General features: G+C 41.2%; 1 protein-coding gene across 3 annotated transcripts in view; it reads right to left on the bottom strand.

Annotated features, from left to right (window-relative positions):
- The window catches only part of LOC145413726 (uncharacterized), a 206,220-nt gene that overhangs the window by 58,095 nt on the left and 131,471 nt on the right, over nucleotides 1-16,654 (bottom strand). For 2 of the 3 annotated variants that reach the window (XM_080283382.1, XM_080283381.1), the window contains exon 10: nucleotides 3,664-3,770. In XM_080283382.1, the coding sequence (XP_080139508.1) occupies nucleotides 3,664-3,770 (107 nt within the window). Of the gene's footprint in view, nucleotides 1-3,659; nucleotides 3,771-16,654 lie in introns of all 3 variants that reach the window. The other variant, XM_080283383.1, reaches the window with a different exon arrangement.

The raw sequence follows: 16,654 nt of genomic DNA, 5'->3' as shown, positions 1-16,654 counted from the left end.
TGCCTGTGGGTGACTCTACACTGAGTGACAAACCAAATGGTTTCCTGTACACCAGAAAACCATTTACTACGGTGGATGGTAACCATATAACCAAATTTTGGCTCCTGGTAGTTTAGTGGGTAATAAAGGTGCTCCAATCGGATTGAGCCAGTGAAGGTTTATATCCAAGGGGTGGTTGGGGTTTATTGCTCACGTAATGCCACTCAGGGATGAGTGAGGTTGGTCACTCTCATCTTAAATGCCAGGACCAACTTTCCTAGCCCCAGGCTCCTATGCTCCTCATGGGACAACGTAGGATTAGATGATGGATGGATGGATGGATAAACATTTACCTGATTTCAGCATAAATTTGTATATACTCACTGACAAACATTCCAATTTAATTCAATTCTTTTCCAGTATCCTCTTTCTAAAATTCAATCCCAAATCAAGCATTTTTTAAAATAAATTCAAACTCAATTCTTACTTCACCCCAAATCTAATCATCATCATCATCAGCGATGACAATGGCTGATGACAATGATAAGGATGATAAAAACAATGATGAGGATGATATAATAAAATTCTGAGTTGACAATATGAAGCAACAAATTACAGTACAGTCACTGCTCACATAACGTGCGATCAGAGAGCACGAAACTAGTCATTACACCCCCCCCCCCCCAGAAATGGTCAAAACCCGATTTTGACAAATACAGGTCTCCCTCGCTATCCGATTGGGTTACGTTCCTGAATAGGCAATCGTAAATCGAGCAATCGTATACTGTACTTAAGGTTTAATGGGAAAAATAGGGATGCGTTCCTGGACTCATATTTATGTACCCTTAAACTATACTGTACCACATATTTTATAAATAAAAGATGTTTTATGTGCTGTACTTACGTGTCACACCAACTCGTCCCGGCATAGTAAACACTCATTCCTCACTCCCTCTTCACCCAAAACACTAAACAATCGACGGAAGGTTTGACAAGGGAGGCTATAAATAAAAGATGTTTTATGTGCTCTACTTTAATGATAACAGTCACAAAGCAATGAAAAACACACATCCAACTTAGAATCTGAAACATTTTCAAAAACACTGACTTATAAAACTTACGTTCACACAAACTCATTCCAGCACCATAAACACTCGCTCCTCACTCCCTCTTCGCCCAAAACACTAAACAATCGACGGAAAGTTTGACAAGCTCGTTTCACCAGCCTTCTTAACGTTGGCAGCATTCTTAATCACTGTTGATACTGCAGACTGGGCCAGACCAAGGGCGTGAAAAATGGAGTTTACCCCTTCGCCTCCCTCATGACGCCTAATGATGTTGAGCTTGGACTCCATATTTAAGCTCTTCCTGGCTCTCTTAGGCTTGAGATCAGAGGCACTACAGTTTGCAGGCTGCTTAGAAGACATCACAGAACTTGTACTTGAGGTTAGGCGAGAAATAATAGTGAAAATCACATCACTAATGCACAGGAATACAAAGCCAGTGAATCAAACGGGAGCGCGGGAAAGACAATACTGAGCCAGGGTTGCCAGATTTTTGTAACCAAAAGTACCAGTAACAGGCCTCAAAAGTAGTGCATTTCGGTATGAAGTAGCACAACATAATTATGTACAGTATTTATACATATCTATCTACAGTATCTCTCTCTCTCTCTCTCTCTCTCTCTCTCCCCACGAGTATATACATACAGACACAAATAATTCAACAGTACACAACTTACCAGTTGAATGCTGCTCCATTAATGCTCCTGTAAGGTTGTTCGAAGTGATGTAAGCTTAAAGTTAATTAACACAGAACTCCTTACTTACTGCATTAACTAAATTTACTTCTCTTTTCTTGAAATTATGTCATTTCTTTTATATTCGCGGAACTAAGTTGTTTTCTTCTTCACAAAACATAACTTACTGCTGGACTTAGTCATTTTTTCAACTTAACGAAAGTATTTTAGGAACTAAAGGAAAGTGTTTTCTTGCACCACATTATAATTACATATTTAAATAATTATTCATTAAGTCTCCACGACCACATCTTCGCAGCTGAAGATTATCAAGGTCTGCTTCTGCATCCACGAGTCGTGGATGAAGAAAACATGACTGACTGGGGTGGTAATCTCACACGTTCAGTTCGAATTAAATAGCCAATCAGGGATTAATGCACGAGTGCGAGAAATTTAAAGAGGGATATGATATGATAAATTATAATTCATTACCTTTTTGTGTCTTCAAAAGGTAATTATATTAGGCTATATTTTAAATGATACATAATCACTAATCAACCTTTGACTTTCGTCTCATTAGTAGCCCAAGTTAGCCCAACTTACTGTTAAAGTAGCCCAAAACGTTGCAAGTAACTAAATTCAAAATTTAGTAGTGCAGGATTTCCAAAAGTAGCCCAATTCGCTACTTGTAGCCCAAGCTGGCTTTGATGGGTGGCCGCATCATCATCCTTGGCACGGCGATCGCAATTCCAAACAAATGCCTATCGACTTATGCTAAGGAACGCTGGACCGACCGTGCTCGTGCGATCGTGTGAGCCAGAGCAATCGTATGGAGAGCCAAGGGTACTAAAGAAGATCGACCGTATACGCGAAATATCGTATACAGAGTGCATTGGATAGCGAGGGATTACTGTACTGTATTACATGGGTGAAGAAATTGCCCATTTCTTAAAAGGATGTAGTATGCTGCTATGACAGTGAAAACACGGCCTGAGGCCAAAAATTATGGAACATTTAGTCATTACACGAGAAAACTGGTCAAAACACAGTAAAAAACAGACAAAATGCGGGCAAATTTAGTCATAGTGCACACTGCATCTGCCCGTGACGTATGCATGTCACGTGTCTACACAGGGTGTCGTCATGGTCTACTGAGCATTCCTGGGCCACTCCAGTCAACCCTCTGCCCACTCTGCCTCCACATGTGCTGTGTGTTAACTTTGCTCTTTTCTTTGGCCACCTGACCCAGCCTGACCATCCCACTCCACAGTGACTCAGCAAGACAGCAGAAGAGTTTGACCCGGAAGCAGAAGCTTGACATGATCAGGCGGAAGGAGAGAGAACAGAACAGTGCCATCGCCAAAGCCCACCAAGTCAATGAGTCAACTATTCGTCTCACCCAGCACTTGTTATGATGGCAAGGTACCTCGTCATGTACTGTAACTGACGGTAAAGGGAAGGAGTTCCAATCGACTCTATAAGTGTATGAAGGACTCTGTAGAGCCAACGCGGCCAGAGGACCGTGCTGGGGACTAGTAGGAGTCAGACCTGCCCTGCCTTGGAACCCCACAAACTCTTCAACCCAAGGTGAGCAATTCTTCAGTGTTTGTATGTACCGAAGTCATTTTTTGGTACGTATATGTCCTGGGAAACATCCCAGAAAATTGCCCTATAAGGTGAATTGGGGCTGGCTTGGGTACCATGAAACCCTTTAACATGTAAACACATGGCAGTATAAAGTGGAATTTTCATAAAACGGGACCTGCCAGTTACAATACTCGCGTGTTACATGAACAGTGACTTATGTTTGTACCAACACTGACTTAGTCATTGGTCTTTTCCTTCATGAGGTTGAAGTTTACTGTTCAATATTTATTATCTATCCCCCAGGACGGATACAAATTGATATGATTAATGAACAACATGGATACAGAAAACATACTTACACCCGAGATGCTCTGAGAAACAGCATTAGCAGAATTACTCTTGCTTTTTGACACATTCTCAGAGTTAACTACACCACTTGTGGCGACATCTGTTGTGGTTTTTGACCCTGAAATTTGCAAAATATATATTATTACTATACAAAGCTAATATGAGTACTTACACATTTAAATTATGGAATCATTCAGTGCTTCCACTATTAGTAAAACATGCAGGAAATAAAAGTTCCTTAAAACTGTACAATTTGAGGCACAGGATTCAGGTTATCATCATCATCATCATCTCAACCTCTTTTTTCCACCCACAGATGAGGTGAGGCAAGGTCCAGAAGGCAATAGATGAGGAACAACATAATAGGAGAACTGGGCTAAACACAGAAGATAGTTCTTAATACTGTACAATTTGGGCCACAGGATTCAGGTAATCATCATCATCATCATCTCAATCTCTTTTTCCCACCCATATATGAGGTGGGGCAGGGTCCAGAAGGCAAGATAAGGGAAAAAGCACAGCTTCACACAGAATTCATATTACCTAACAGATAAGGTCAATTCAACAACTACCAAGATACAGTATTAAATAAAAAGGAGAGCAGGATGTCAAATCTTTGTCATGCACTCCTTCATACAAAGTTCATCTCACCAGCTCGACCCATTGTCAGTTCCCTAGCTTAATCAACCTACATATCTTGCTTTGTCACACTCACTGTATCAATCCATATTCCTGGCCTACCATCCCTGCCTCCCACCTTCAAACCAACTCGTATATATCCTGTTCACCACTCTAGTTACATCCGTTCTCCCTGTACTTCAATTCCATGGTGAAGACTTCTTTGTTACATACCTTTTACATATCACATTATTCCTTACTCAAGTGTTCTTTGTATTCTAAACACTTCCCTAAATAACTCAACCTTCAGTGCTCTATTATTATTTTTTCATGCCACAAGTTGCAAATCATTATGTTAATATGCACACTAAAACTCCATGTAAGCCACTTACAGCCTTCACACTCCGACCTATTTTGTATCAGAGCCTTCATAATACCAGTACATAACTTCCAATCCACTGCACGATTGTCCCTTTTTCAATTCCTGCATGTAGGTACTAAGTTTCCCATGCCAAATCAAATCCCTCTCCATTTACCAGCAAATCAAACCATTTCTCTAAACAACTATCACTTTCCTCTTACCAACATTTACATTCAAAGTACATCATTCACAGACATCAACAAAACCCTGCATCAATCTGCACTTTTGCTCACTACAAGCATAAAAACACAGTTCACCTGCATATATCAAATCTGAGCTACTCTACCCTACACTATTAAATATTATCATAATTCCTCTCTCCATAATTTGACCTTTTATCAGTTTCATGATCCAATCAATACACTGTGTGTGTGTGTGTGTGTGTGTACACTAAGTCTGTTCAGAATGTATCTAACCTCATTTCTTTTCTCACCAACCAGTTGCAGGATTGAGGTGGGGTTTTGTGAATTTGGTGGCAACTTTCCTTATACCCAAATCACCCATTAAAATTTTATGTGCTGATCTGTCGCTGATTCCAGTTTCATTAGCAATTACGTTGACAATCACCCAGCGAATTCCCATGCACAATGCAGGACATGTGTAATTAATGCCAGCTGTCACAAGTGACTCAATGGCTGTCAGTCAGGCAGCGTTCATGGTCATGCACCTTATGTACACACACTCAAAAAAGTATTGTTACACCTTCAACATGATAAAAACTGACACCATGAATGAAACGTTTGATAACAGCCTTCCTCCAACCCTACCGAGACAGCTGGATTGTTCAGTATGAAACTCATCGGACTCCCCCCCCCCCCCATAACGATACTTTTTTGATTGTGTGTATGTAGCATTCCCCTGCTTGTCACCATGACCAAAAACGTCGAACAATCTTACTACATCAAATATTGCCAAAACCTGGGTGATACCCAAGTTGAAATTATCAGGAAGATCCAGCAAGTTTGGAAGAACGAAGCCATGGGAGTAACGCAAATAAAAAGTGGTACAATCGCTTAAAAAATGGCCAAATGTATGTCAGGAGTGATCCATGTCCTGGGATGGCATCAACAGGCAGGAGTGTTGAATATGTGAAGAAAGTCTGCGATCTGGTCATGGGAATTCGCTGGGTGATTGTCAACGTAATTGCTAATGAAACTGGAATCAGCGACAGATCAGCACATAAAATTTTAATGGGTGATTTGGGTATAAGGAAAGTTGCCACCAAATTCATTCCAAAGCCGATTTCACGTGAACAGGCATCTCTGCAGATGCACACTGCTCAAGAAATGTTGGAATGTGCAAATCATGATCCCAGACTTTCTGAAGACTGTTATCACTAGAGGTGAGACTTGGGTGTACTGGTACAGCCCAAACACCAAAGCAGTTGTCCCAGTGGAAGCATGCAGGGTCGCCTTGGCCAAAAAGAGCAAAACAAGTCCGCAGCAAGGTGAAATGCATGTTAACAGTTTTCTTCGACTACTGTGGTATTGTACACTAACACCAAAAAGTATCAGTGCAGAATATATGTTAAATATCATGACACACAGAACAAAGGGAACTGGAAATTGCGGCTCTGTCTTCCTACATGCAGGCATCCCAGACGACAGATGACAGCTATATCAGATATAACTCTTGTGTCTTTCATAACGAGTAGGAAATGGCCGTAAATGTTGCAATACATACAGGTGTTAACAGGCTGTCAATGCTGTATGGTCGAATCATTCCGGATGGCATCGGACCCACAGTGCACCGATACTTTCTGGTGTGAGTGTACATCAAGATATGCACCAGGTCAGACTGTCAACAAACATTACTACCTCAACATTATCCATCGTCTTCGTGACGGAGTGCAGCAGAAGAGACCAGAACTTTCGAATGTGGCAAGTTGGAAGCTGCACCGTTACAATGCCCCAGCCCATTCTCCTCAACTGATCAGGAAATTTTGACCAAGCACAACATCCCGCAGGTCCAGCAAGGTCCCTACTCACCAGACATGGGTCCATGTGACTTTATTTCCCAAGCTCAGAACCCCGCTGAATGGTTCCCAGTTTGAGACGAGAGAAGAGATCAAGACAAATGCAACAAAGCATCTGCAGGAGATATTGAAAACTGACTTTGGAAAATTTTTCAGGCTGTGGAAACAATGCTGGGGCATGTGTGTCAAGTCAAAGAGGGCCTACTTTGAGAGGGATTAGTGTACTAGCTAAACAAGTTATCTATTTATTATTTTTAGAGTCTAAGGTCGGATACATTCTAAACAGACCATGTATATGGACCTCCCGGTGTGACAAGGGGTGATTAGACCAAAAGTAAAAAGTGCCAGAAAATTGCATCAAAGTTTTTGAAGCTCCAACTGCACATAATCTGTTTTGTTTTTGTAGATAACAGATGGTGCTTAAAACACAAACAGAGTTCACTGTGGTATAATATGGCTCATTGCTCATCATATGAGTGGATATTAGCCAGTATTGCATCATCAGCATACAACAAATTTGAGATATTCCATCTATCACCATTCATTACCAACACCATCCCTCTCTCCATTACTCGTACTTTTACTTCTCTCATCACCACATCCATATATATATTGAACAACCATGGGGACATCACACAACCTTGTCACACACCCACACCGATCGTGAACCATTCACTTAGATGCCCAATAACCCTTACACATGGTTTGCTACCATCATAAAAACTCTTGACAGCACCTAACAGCTTACCATCTACACCATACATGGGCAAAACTTTCCACAGTCCCTCTCTGTCCACTTTGTCGTATGCTTTTTCCAGATCCATGAATGCCATAAACACTTTATGGTCCTTCTCACAAGTCTTCTCTGCTAAATGTCTCACTGCAAATACTTGATCCACACATCCTCTGCCACTTCTAAAGCCACCCTGTTCATCACTCACTAGGACTTCTGATATCGCTCTTACTTTATAATAATTCTTCCATATATCTTCCCTACCACACTTAGTAAACTTATGTCACAATAATTCCTGCACTCAGTTCACTCACCATTATTTTTGTACAGGGGTACAATCACAGCCTTTTTCCACTCTGCAAGCACAGTTACATTCATCCATGCCTTCTTACATATCTGCAACAAGCACTTCATTCCACTCTCTCCACTACACTTAAGCATCTCTGCATATACCTCAACCCCAGCTGCTTTCCCATTTTTCAGCCATTTCACAGCGCTCTTCACCTGTGCGAGTGTCACATCTCCTGGCACTGCATTTCTTCTCTGCACACCCCCAAAACTAATCATGTTTACAGCCGCTCTGCTCTCTCTATTCCCATTCATCATGCTTTCAAAATATTCTTTTCATCTGGTCCTTATTTCATCTCCATGGGTTACTAACCTACCATCTGCATCCTTCACACCATTACATTTCTTTCCATTTTCACTTCTACATTTTCTGCACTTCTTTCCAGAATAACTTCCTATTTTCAGAGTAGTTCGCACTCATTTTTCTTCCCAGATCATCATTTACCTCCGTCTTTTTCCTCTTCACTAGTCTCTTTACGTGCTTCTTGCTCTCGATATACTCAGTTCTTATTTCAACTGAACCACTATCCTGTAACCACTTTAGCCACTTCTTCCTCTTTTCCTCCACCGCTCTCTTAACCTCCTCATCCCACCATGTTGTACCATTTTTTTTTGTTGATACTCTTGCCACACAACACACCTCTTTAGCATGCCTAACAAAGCAATCCCTATATGCATTTCACACACTGTCCAGATCCAATTCATTCCAGTTCACTGATTCTAAGTCGTCCTCTATTTTGGTCCTGTAATCATCTGTCACTTCTTTGATCCTCAGCTTCTCAACTTTCAGTCTTTCTCCCTGACTGCTCTTCTCTCTCTTGATCCACCTCACTCCTCTCAGCTTGATCTTGTATACCACAATCATACGATCTGACAGACCTCCACATCGTCTTCTCACAGCCCTTGTCTCAGCAACCATTCCCAGCATCGACCTCTCTACGAGCACGTAATCAATCAGGCTCCTTTCAACACGATCCCCGTTTCCTCTATACCATGTACAGGTAACTCGCATCGAACACGTGGGTTTCGTTCCTACTGTGCCGCGTTAGGTGCGAAATCGCATATATTTAAACTACTCCGTATTTTGCTCCCTAGACCCCCCAAATGTGTTGTTTTGCTGTTATCTGTCACTGGTAATCACTAGAAAGCACTTTAAGTGATTAGAAGATTTATTTAATGTTATAACTCACAAATACAGTACTCCACAGCAAAACTTCAACACACAAATACTGTACGTAAACACAAGGAAACATTCCGACGCCGATCATAGGTAATCATATAAATCAGGTTAACTGGTACCAGTGCTTTAACTTATAAGTACATACCAGAACAGTACATATTTAACTTAGAAGTGCAGTACTGTGATATCGAATGATTTCAGTACATAATCTGTTAGGAATGGCTGAAAAAAAAAAAAATGTTATGAATACATTTTCACCTTCTTGATATACGTTTATGGTAGTTTCGAGTTATTTTTTACGTTATCGTTGTGCCCATGCTTGGAAAAGGGAGCGAAAGAGTTGAATTTTCAGTCCTAAATGAGAAAACTGCACGTCCTCCAAGGCTAGACTCTGCCACGGGAGAATAAAGTGGAGGGTCAGTCCGATTAGCAATAAGGAAGTTGTGTCAAAACTTCCAGCTCCCACACCACGAGAATGGCTAAAAATAGAATCGTAATGCAGTTTCAGAACTAACATTAAGTCTAATTATTATGAATACAGATACAAAGCAGAAATAAATACGTTTACAGACGGGGAAAACGTACTTCTTCCGTCATAACATGTTCATCTTTCTCCATCATTTTACGTTCATCTTTATCATTTTACCTTGTTATTTTTGCAATATATATTGCTGTCTCGTAAACAGGGTGGTTGTTTGTGTTTTGCAAGGGAGGAAAAAGATTGTATTTTATGTCTGGGTCGAGATAATGGGTGTAACTATGTGTGGTTAGACATGGCCACGAGCGAAAAAATCGTACATCCACTCATCACGATAGCAGATGGTGAACTGACAGATGATACATGAGAGGCTGAAGTCAAGGTCAATCTCATGTCCCAGATTTTCGTTCACTTCCCGAAAGTTTTCACAGTTTTCTACACGTTGCATTGCATCAAATGATCCAAACCATTACAGCAAACCTGAGCAAATAGGTAAAGATACCAAGACAAAAATGTATTTTTCTCTTATTATAAGTCTTTAACGAACAAACAAAAAAGGCAATATTCCGACGCCGATCATGGGTAATCATATAAATCAGGTTAACTGGTTACAAGGCTTTATTTAATGCTTTAATTGCTTACAAGTACATACCAGAACAGTAAATATTTAACTTACAAATACAGTACTGTAGAAAAGCAGTACAGTGAGAGTTTAACGAACAAACAAAAAAGGCAATATTCCAACGCCGATCATGGGTAATCATATAATTCGGGTTAACTGGTTACAAGGCTTTATTTAATTATTTAACTTTATTTAAGTGCTTATAAGTACAGTACATACGAGAACAGTAAATATTTAACTTACAAATACTGTACAGTACTGTGGAAAAAACGAACAAATAAAAAAGGCAATATTCTGACGCCTATCAGGTAAACTGGTTATAAGACTTTACTTCTTGCTTTAACGTTATTTAATAGTACTTTAAGTTGCACATAAACTTACCAGAACAGTACAGTACTGTAAATATTTAACTTACAAATACTGTGCTACTGTACTCGGGAATGTCTCACTCACTGAATAATTTCCTGCCTAGATCGTCACGTAATCAAAACAAACCGCGCGCTGCGGTGACGTTCAAGGATTTGATCTTTCAAAGGCCTCTCCTGCGTTAATTTGTAGTTTTCATAATGGTTCTTTAATCTTACGTTGTCTTATATGTATCCCAGCCCTTACCGTGTATAATTGCGAGCGCGTTCTGTGAGATCGTGTTCCGTGCGAGTTACCTGTATATATATGTGCATCTTTGTGTTTGAAATACGAAGTACAAATGCACAACCTCCTCTCCTGACACATATCCTTTAGTCGATTCTCATTATCATTTTCTCCTGGTACTCCATTACAACCCATTATGTCATCCTCAGGACCAGTGCCTACTCTTCTGTTCATATCCCCCATCACGATCACTTTATAGCCTCTGGGCATTTCTCCCACTACTTCACCCAGCTCATCCCAAAATCTGTCTTTCTCTCTCTCACTCCTGTCCTCACACAGTGCATATGCTACAATCACTGCCACTTTCACCTTCTCAAACTTGAACTTGACATACATACACCTCGAGCTGACACATTTGTTGTCTCTCATTCCACTCTGCCACACCTCATTCATCAACAAAGCAACTCCTTCCTAGCATCTTCCTCTCCCATTCATTCCCGATCTTACACATTTCACACCCTCCCACCCCTCCACTTTGCACCCTTTCATCTTCGTTTCACACAATACCATCATGGCATATCTCGCACTGTTGAAAACATTCACCATTTCTACCCTCTTGCTCTCCTCATTCACACCTCTCACATTCCACATGGCCACGCAAGTCTGCCCATTTGGTTGGGGCCCTGGGCAGGCATTGGGCCCTCCAAGGCTCTCTGAAACGACTGCCATGATTAAGTGATTTTGGGTAGGGGACTCTGGGGGACACTTAACCCTGCCAGAAACCCCAGCTATACAGTTATCAACCAGCATAGTAAATGGTTTCCTGGGTACAGGAAACCATTTGGCTTGTCACTCATGTGTAGAGCTCATATGGCATCACTCTACATTGAGTGAGATGATGGGCATCCCATATATATAGATAGATAGATAGATAGATATAGATATATACAGTGCTCGACAGAAATATGTGGCGCCCGGCGTCCCCCCCCAACAAAACAAACCTTTCAACTATGGAAAAAACATGTAAATAATACATTATAATTACCTTTAATGCTTGGTAGGGTTTCCTTTGCGCCTCTTCACGAACTTGAGACATCGTGGAAGTAAAAGGGCCAGGTTCCTCAGGTGCTGGGGTGATAAACTTGCCCAAGACTCATGAATGGCTGCTTCCAGCTTAGGGAGAGAGTTCACGTCCTTCCCTTGGAGATTCTTCTTTATGAGGTACCAGAGGTTTTCTATCAGGTTGAGGTCTGGGCTATTGCCTAGCCAGTCCTTCAAGAAGGAGACCTCGCAGTCACGAAGCCAGCTGGTAACAGATTTGGCTTTATGAGCAGGTGCACCGTCCTGCTGAAACACTCGTGCACCTGTGAGCTCGAAGGACTCAGGCAAATGATCACAAAGCAGCTCCAGGTAAACGTCCTGGTTCACTTTGCAGTTCCTGGGAAGCACAACAAGATTCCCCAACCCCTTACCAGATAAACAACCCCATACCATTAGTGAATCAGGGTGTTTAACTGTGCTTTCCACGTAATGGGGGTTAAGCGGGTCACTACCTCTGCGCTGGTACACTCGAGGTCCTCGATTACAGGTAACGGTAAACGTTCCCTCATCAGGCCACAACACTGACAACCATTGCTCCTCATCCCAGGTAAGCAAAGGTAAGCCTACGAAGTCGCTGGTTACGTGCAAGAAGAGGCTTTCTCACAGGCCTGTGGCTTGTGTAACCAAGTTCATGGACTCTTAGAGAAACAGTGCACACTGAAACTTTGCCAAACACTTCCGGGTTGCTCTCCTTAATTCTCCTTGCAGTCACACGAGGATTAGACTCCACTGCACGTTTGAGCGCATTAACAGACCTCGGGGAAGTTTTCCTGGGCCTACCAGACCGTGGTTTCTTTGTAGGAATGTTACCACTGTTTTCCACTCTGTAACGGGCACACCACCTCCGCACTGTCGACCGAGCCACACCAATCAAATCACTAATTTCCTTCGTGGGGTGGCCTGTCTCCTTTAGAACAACGATCTGTGATATTTCACTAGACAATTCATGGGTAGGGGCCACACTAAAGTAGCGAAAGCCAACACTGTGGTTTACTAGGTAAAAATTGGCGCAAAAAGAGAGTGAGGAGTGACCGGGTTCCCCCCTCTCTCGCAGCCCGCAGGCAACTGAGGCGCCAGCCAACCAGAGCGCAGTAAGGCCTCAGGCAGCCGTGATGTCATGTTAGCGCCCAAAACTTCTGGCTAACTTTTTTCTCCCCAAAAAAGGGTGATTCTTTTTTCACCAAAAGTACTGGGCGCCTTGACATAGGCATCCAATACTTTTGTCGAGCACTCACTTGATGTAGTGCTGCTTACTTCTTCCTTAGCCTTTATCATTCTTTTTCTGTGCCTGCCCTCCTCTCTTCCTACTTCTCCCATCTTTCCTGTCACTTCTTATTGCTTTCCCTTCCTTTACAGGTGGATTTACATTGAGTGACAAGCCTAATGGTTTCCTCCAAGCCAAGAAACCATTTACAACGCTGGGTGGTAACCATATAACCAAACCATACGTGCTCCCCACATGTCAACAAGTAGGTTGGTGGGGGGTTAGTGCCCCTCCCCGTAAAACAAATAACTCAAAGTCAAACGGCCACCCTTTATGGGATTATGGCGTCCGGCGAGATAGATAGATAGATAGATATATATATATATATATATATATATATATACAGTGAAATTTCAAATTTCGATGGACATATGTACCTAAAAATTACCACGAAGTTCAAATCATCGAAATTTAAACTGAACTTATGGGAAAAATTAGTTTGGGTGCGGGGCCTCCGAACCCAACTACCTAAAATCATGATTTTTTGCCCACAGCCCCTGTAAACTTTATGAACTATAACTGTGGTCAAGTAACTGTAGTTCTGCATTGTATTGCCATACTGTCAGCAAGTACATACTTGGTGTATTTCTGCCCTTTCCTGTATTGCCATTTCTCCTTTGGCTGCGAAGATTTAGAGGTGCCAGGCTGCTCTCGTCCGTTACCACTGTTACCCGAAGAACCACTCTTGCTTGCTATCTTGAAACAGGTAAGTTACAATGAAAATACAAAGAAAATACATACAACTAAATTGCTGTGAAATGTATGTCCACATATGGAAGGTACATGCTAAAAGTGCAGCACTTGGCTCTAGAGGGCTGGCTCCTGGCAGGACAGTCGCCGACAACAGAGCATCACCTTGCACATGGCTTGTTGTTGGTGCCTACTCCCATCCGTGAGCTCTTGTCCTTAAACAACATGACTGTTTTTTTTCTCAGTCTCTATTGTTCATTTCTATGTTGCGCCTTATATTCATAATTACCGTACTTCTCTTCGTTTCAGTATTCTGCCTATTGTATTTGCTAACAGTTGTAACTCATTTTGTTTTAGTATTTCTACTACTGATTCTCTTCCTTTAATTTCTTTTGTTATATCTTTGAGTTATTAAAGTACTGATTAATTAATAACAAGTATATTTATAGAATGACGGGGAATCGTCCAGGGTGCGAATTGTCCTGACGGGAAATCATCCATGTTTTGACAAGGAATTATCCGACGAGTGAATTGACTTGACGGTGAATTGTCTCGGAACCATATCATCATATGCTTCATATACTGTATGAATAAATGATGTTGATTTTCATTCTCTTCTTGACACGTCACATACGATATTAGGTTAAGCTCAGTTTTTCTTATAATTTTCCTTCACTTCTAGCATTTTGGTTTGCATCAATAATATTATCTTTGCTTGTTTTGGTTCGAGTCTAGCCCTGACAACACGTCACATACGATATCAGGTTAGGTTCATACTTTTTCTTACAATGTTCCTTCACTTATAGCATTTTGGTTCACATCAAAACTACTGTTACATCCCAGTCCCCACACTGCCACAGGTTCCAACAGCAGTAGTACAGTACAGGAAGGATGTTGCCCAGCGAGTTGTTCTTCCTATGGCCAGCCTTAAGGTGTACAGTACACAAGATCAGCTAAGACAAAAATAAACACTGGCTTCGTAAAGTTCATTGTCTTGATTTTCCAACTAATTCCACTTAATGCTTTTCAACTTCTTTTCAATGTTCTCACAAGCACTGGAGCTATACACACTTTATCGATTGCAGTTACATTTAATGTTTAACCCCTTAACCGCGGGGCGTCACTTTCGTGACGCTTGGGAGCAAGGGATCATACCGCAGGGCGTCACTTTCGTGACGCTTGGGAGCAAGGGATTATACCGCGGGGCGTCGCTTTTGTGATTCTGTGTTATTTTGAATTCACCCGGGCTTCCAAGTGGGGGCTTGTATCATCTATCAGTACTGCCAATGTCCAACACTAGTCAGCACTCCTAATCTCATCTGTACTCCCATCCATTGTTGACAATTTAGCCATTTCTCCCCGTTCTTGACTCCCCTCCCTACCCCCCCTCCATTACCCTATCCTCTTGCCTGCCCGGCCATGCTGAGCTAAGTAAATCTTCCCTGGAATTTTCCACTGATTTCATCCATTGAAATAAGCCCTATGCCCTATTCTTATACCAAATAATATATACAAGAAAGAAATAAGGTAAGTGAGAGTGCCATACACCTGGAATTGGCTAATTATCACCTGACAACACCTTACGTGCACTCGTTCACTAATTTTCGCTGTTTATTTCCCCTTGAAATATGCCGTATAATCTATTTTCGTAACAAATATACATATAAGGAGGGATGGGAGAAGCCTAAGTGATATTTACATTCACCTGGAAATACCTAAATTATAATGTTGTCTAGATTTCCTGCCAATCATTTCACTGCTATAAATTAGCTATGTCAAGAGGCTAGCTAATGTTGGCAGTCATGAATTTCCCTAGGTAGGCCACCACCCCTGCCCACCCTTATCAGTTCACTCTCATCTTCCGAAGTGGAGGTACGTCTGTTCGCTCTTGCTAGCTTCAGGGACTTTTTCACCCCCATGCAAAGGCCCTGTTGACCTTTACCCCCTACTAAACCTCGTGTGGAAAGAGGTAAAGGGCTGACAATTGATAAAAGAGTGACTACGATCTTTCTATTGAGTAAAACAGTGCAAGTGGAATTGTAAATAATGTGTAAATAATGTGTAAACAGCAAGTGAAAGTAATGAATGTAAATATACGTGAACAGTGGAAAATAGTTTTATAAGTTACTTCAAGTGACAGTGCATAACACAGTGTAAATAAAATAGAAATGTAAGTAACGTAAATAAAATAGAGAACGTAAATAGAAATGTAAATGAGTAGTATTATAAGAATACGAGTATATACCCTAGGAGTAATAAAAGTGAAAGTTTCACTCTAGCATGTATGAATACTATGAGCTGTGAGAGTGAAGGTGAAAGTGACATTCACTCTCAATGCTAGTATACAGGATGAGAAAGTGAATGCTATGTATTTTACTGAAAGAAATTGAATCCCTACAGTGACAATAAACTAATACTACTGAAGGAAACTTATGGATAAAGACTGTAGATATATATAAGTGTTATATAGTAATAGAAATATAAAGTGTGAGGGGTTTTATGAATAATAAATGACAGAGTACCAAGAGCGAACTAGCGCAAGTGCGACGGTCAGACGCGCTCGTAATTTTCATTGCTTTCACAGTGAGTTTTTTTTTGGAGTATGGATTCCAAACTACTTGAAAATCACAGAGTAGTGTTTATAGTGTTAATATCTGGCTGTGGTAATCATATTACGGGTTGCTGGGAAGTGTAAAGTGGAGACTTCGTTACCCAACTTCAGAGATCTCCACAAGTCCTATGGTAACCGACAAAGGCTCAACAAACATTCCAGGAGAAAGCTGAAGGTATGTGCCATAAGCATATGTAATTTTAATATTCTAGGACTAATAACTGATTTTTGGCAAATATTTTTTGAGAGTCTGTCAGAGCCCGAATAACCCCGCGGCACACGCAAAACATTGGTAAACATGCCCGCGGTGTTGGGGTTAACAACACTTCACAGTTAGTACACTTAATGCTTGCTAACATATCACTCATTA

The sequence above is a fragment of the Coenobita brevimanus genome, chromosome 97 (assembly GCF_032717465.1).
Source record: "Coenobita brevimanus isolate Jiangsu-jjx chromosome 97, ASM3271746v2, whole genome shotgun sequence".
Lineage (NCBI taxonomy): Eukaryota > Metazoa > Arthropoda > Malacostraca > Decapoda > Coenobitidae > Coenobita > Coenobita brevimanus.
The sequence above is the reverse complement of the archived record's forward strand: the minus strand, read 5'-3'. Positions and strand labels throughout refer to the sequence as shown.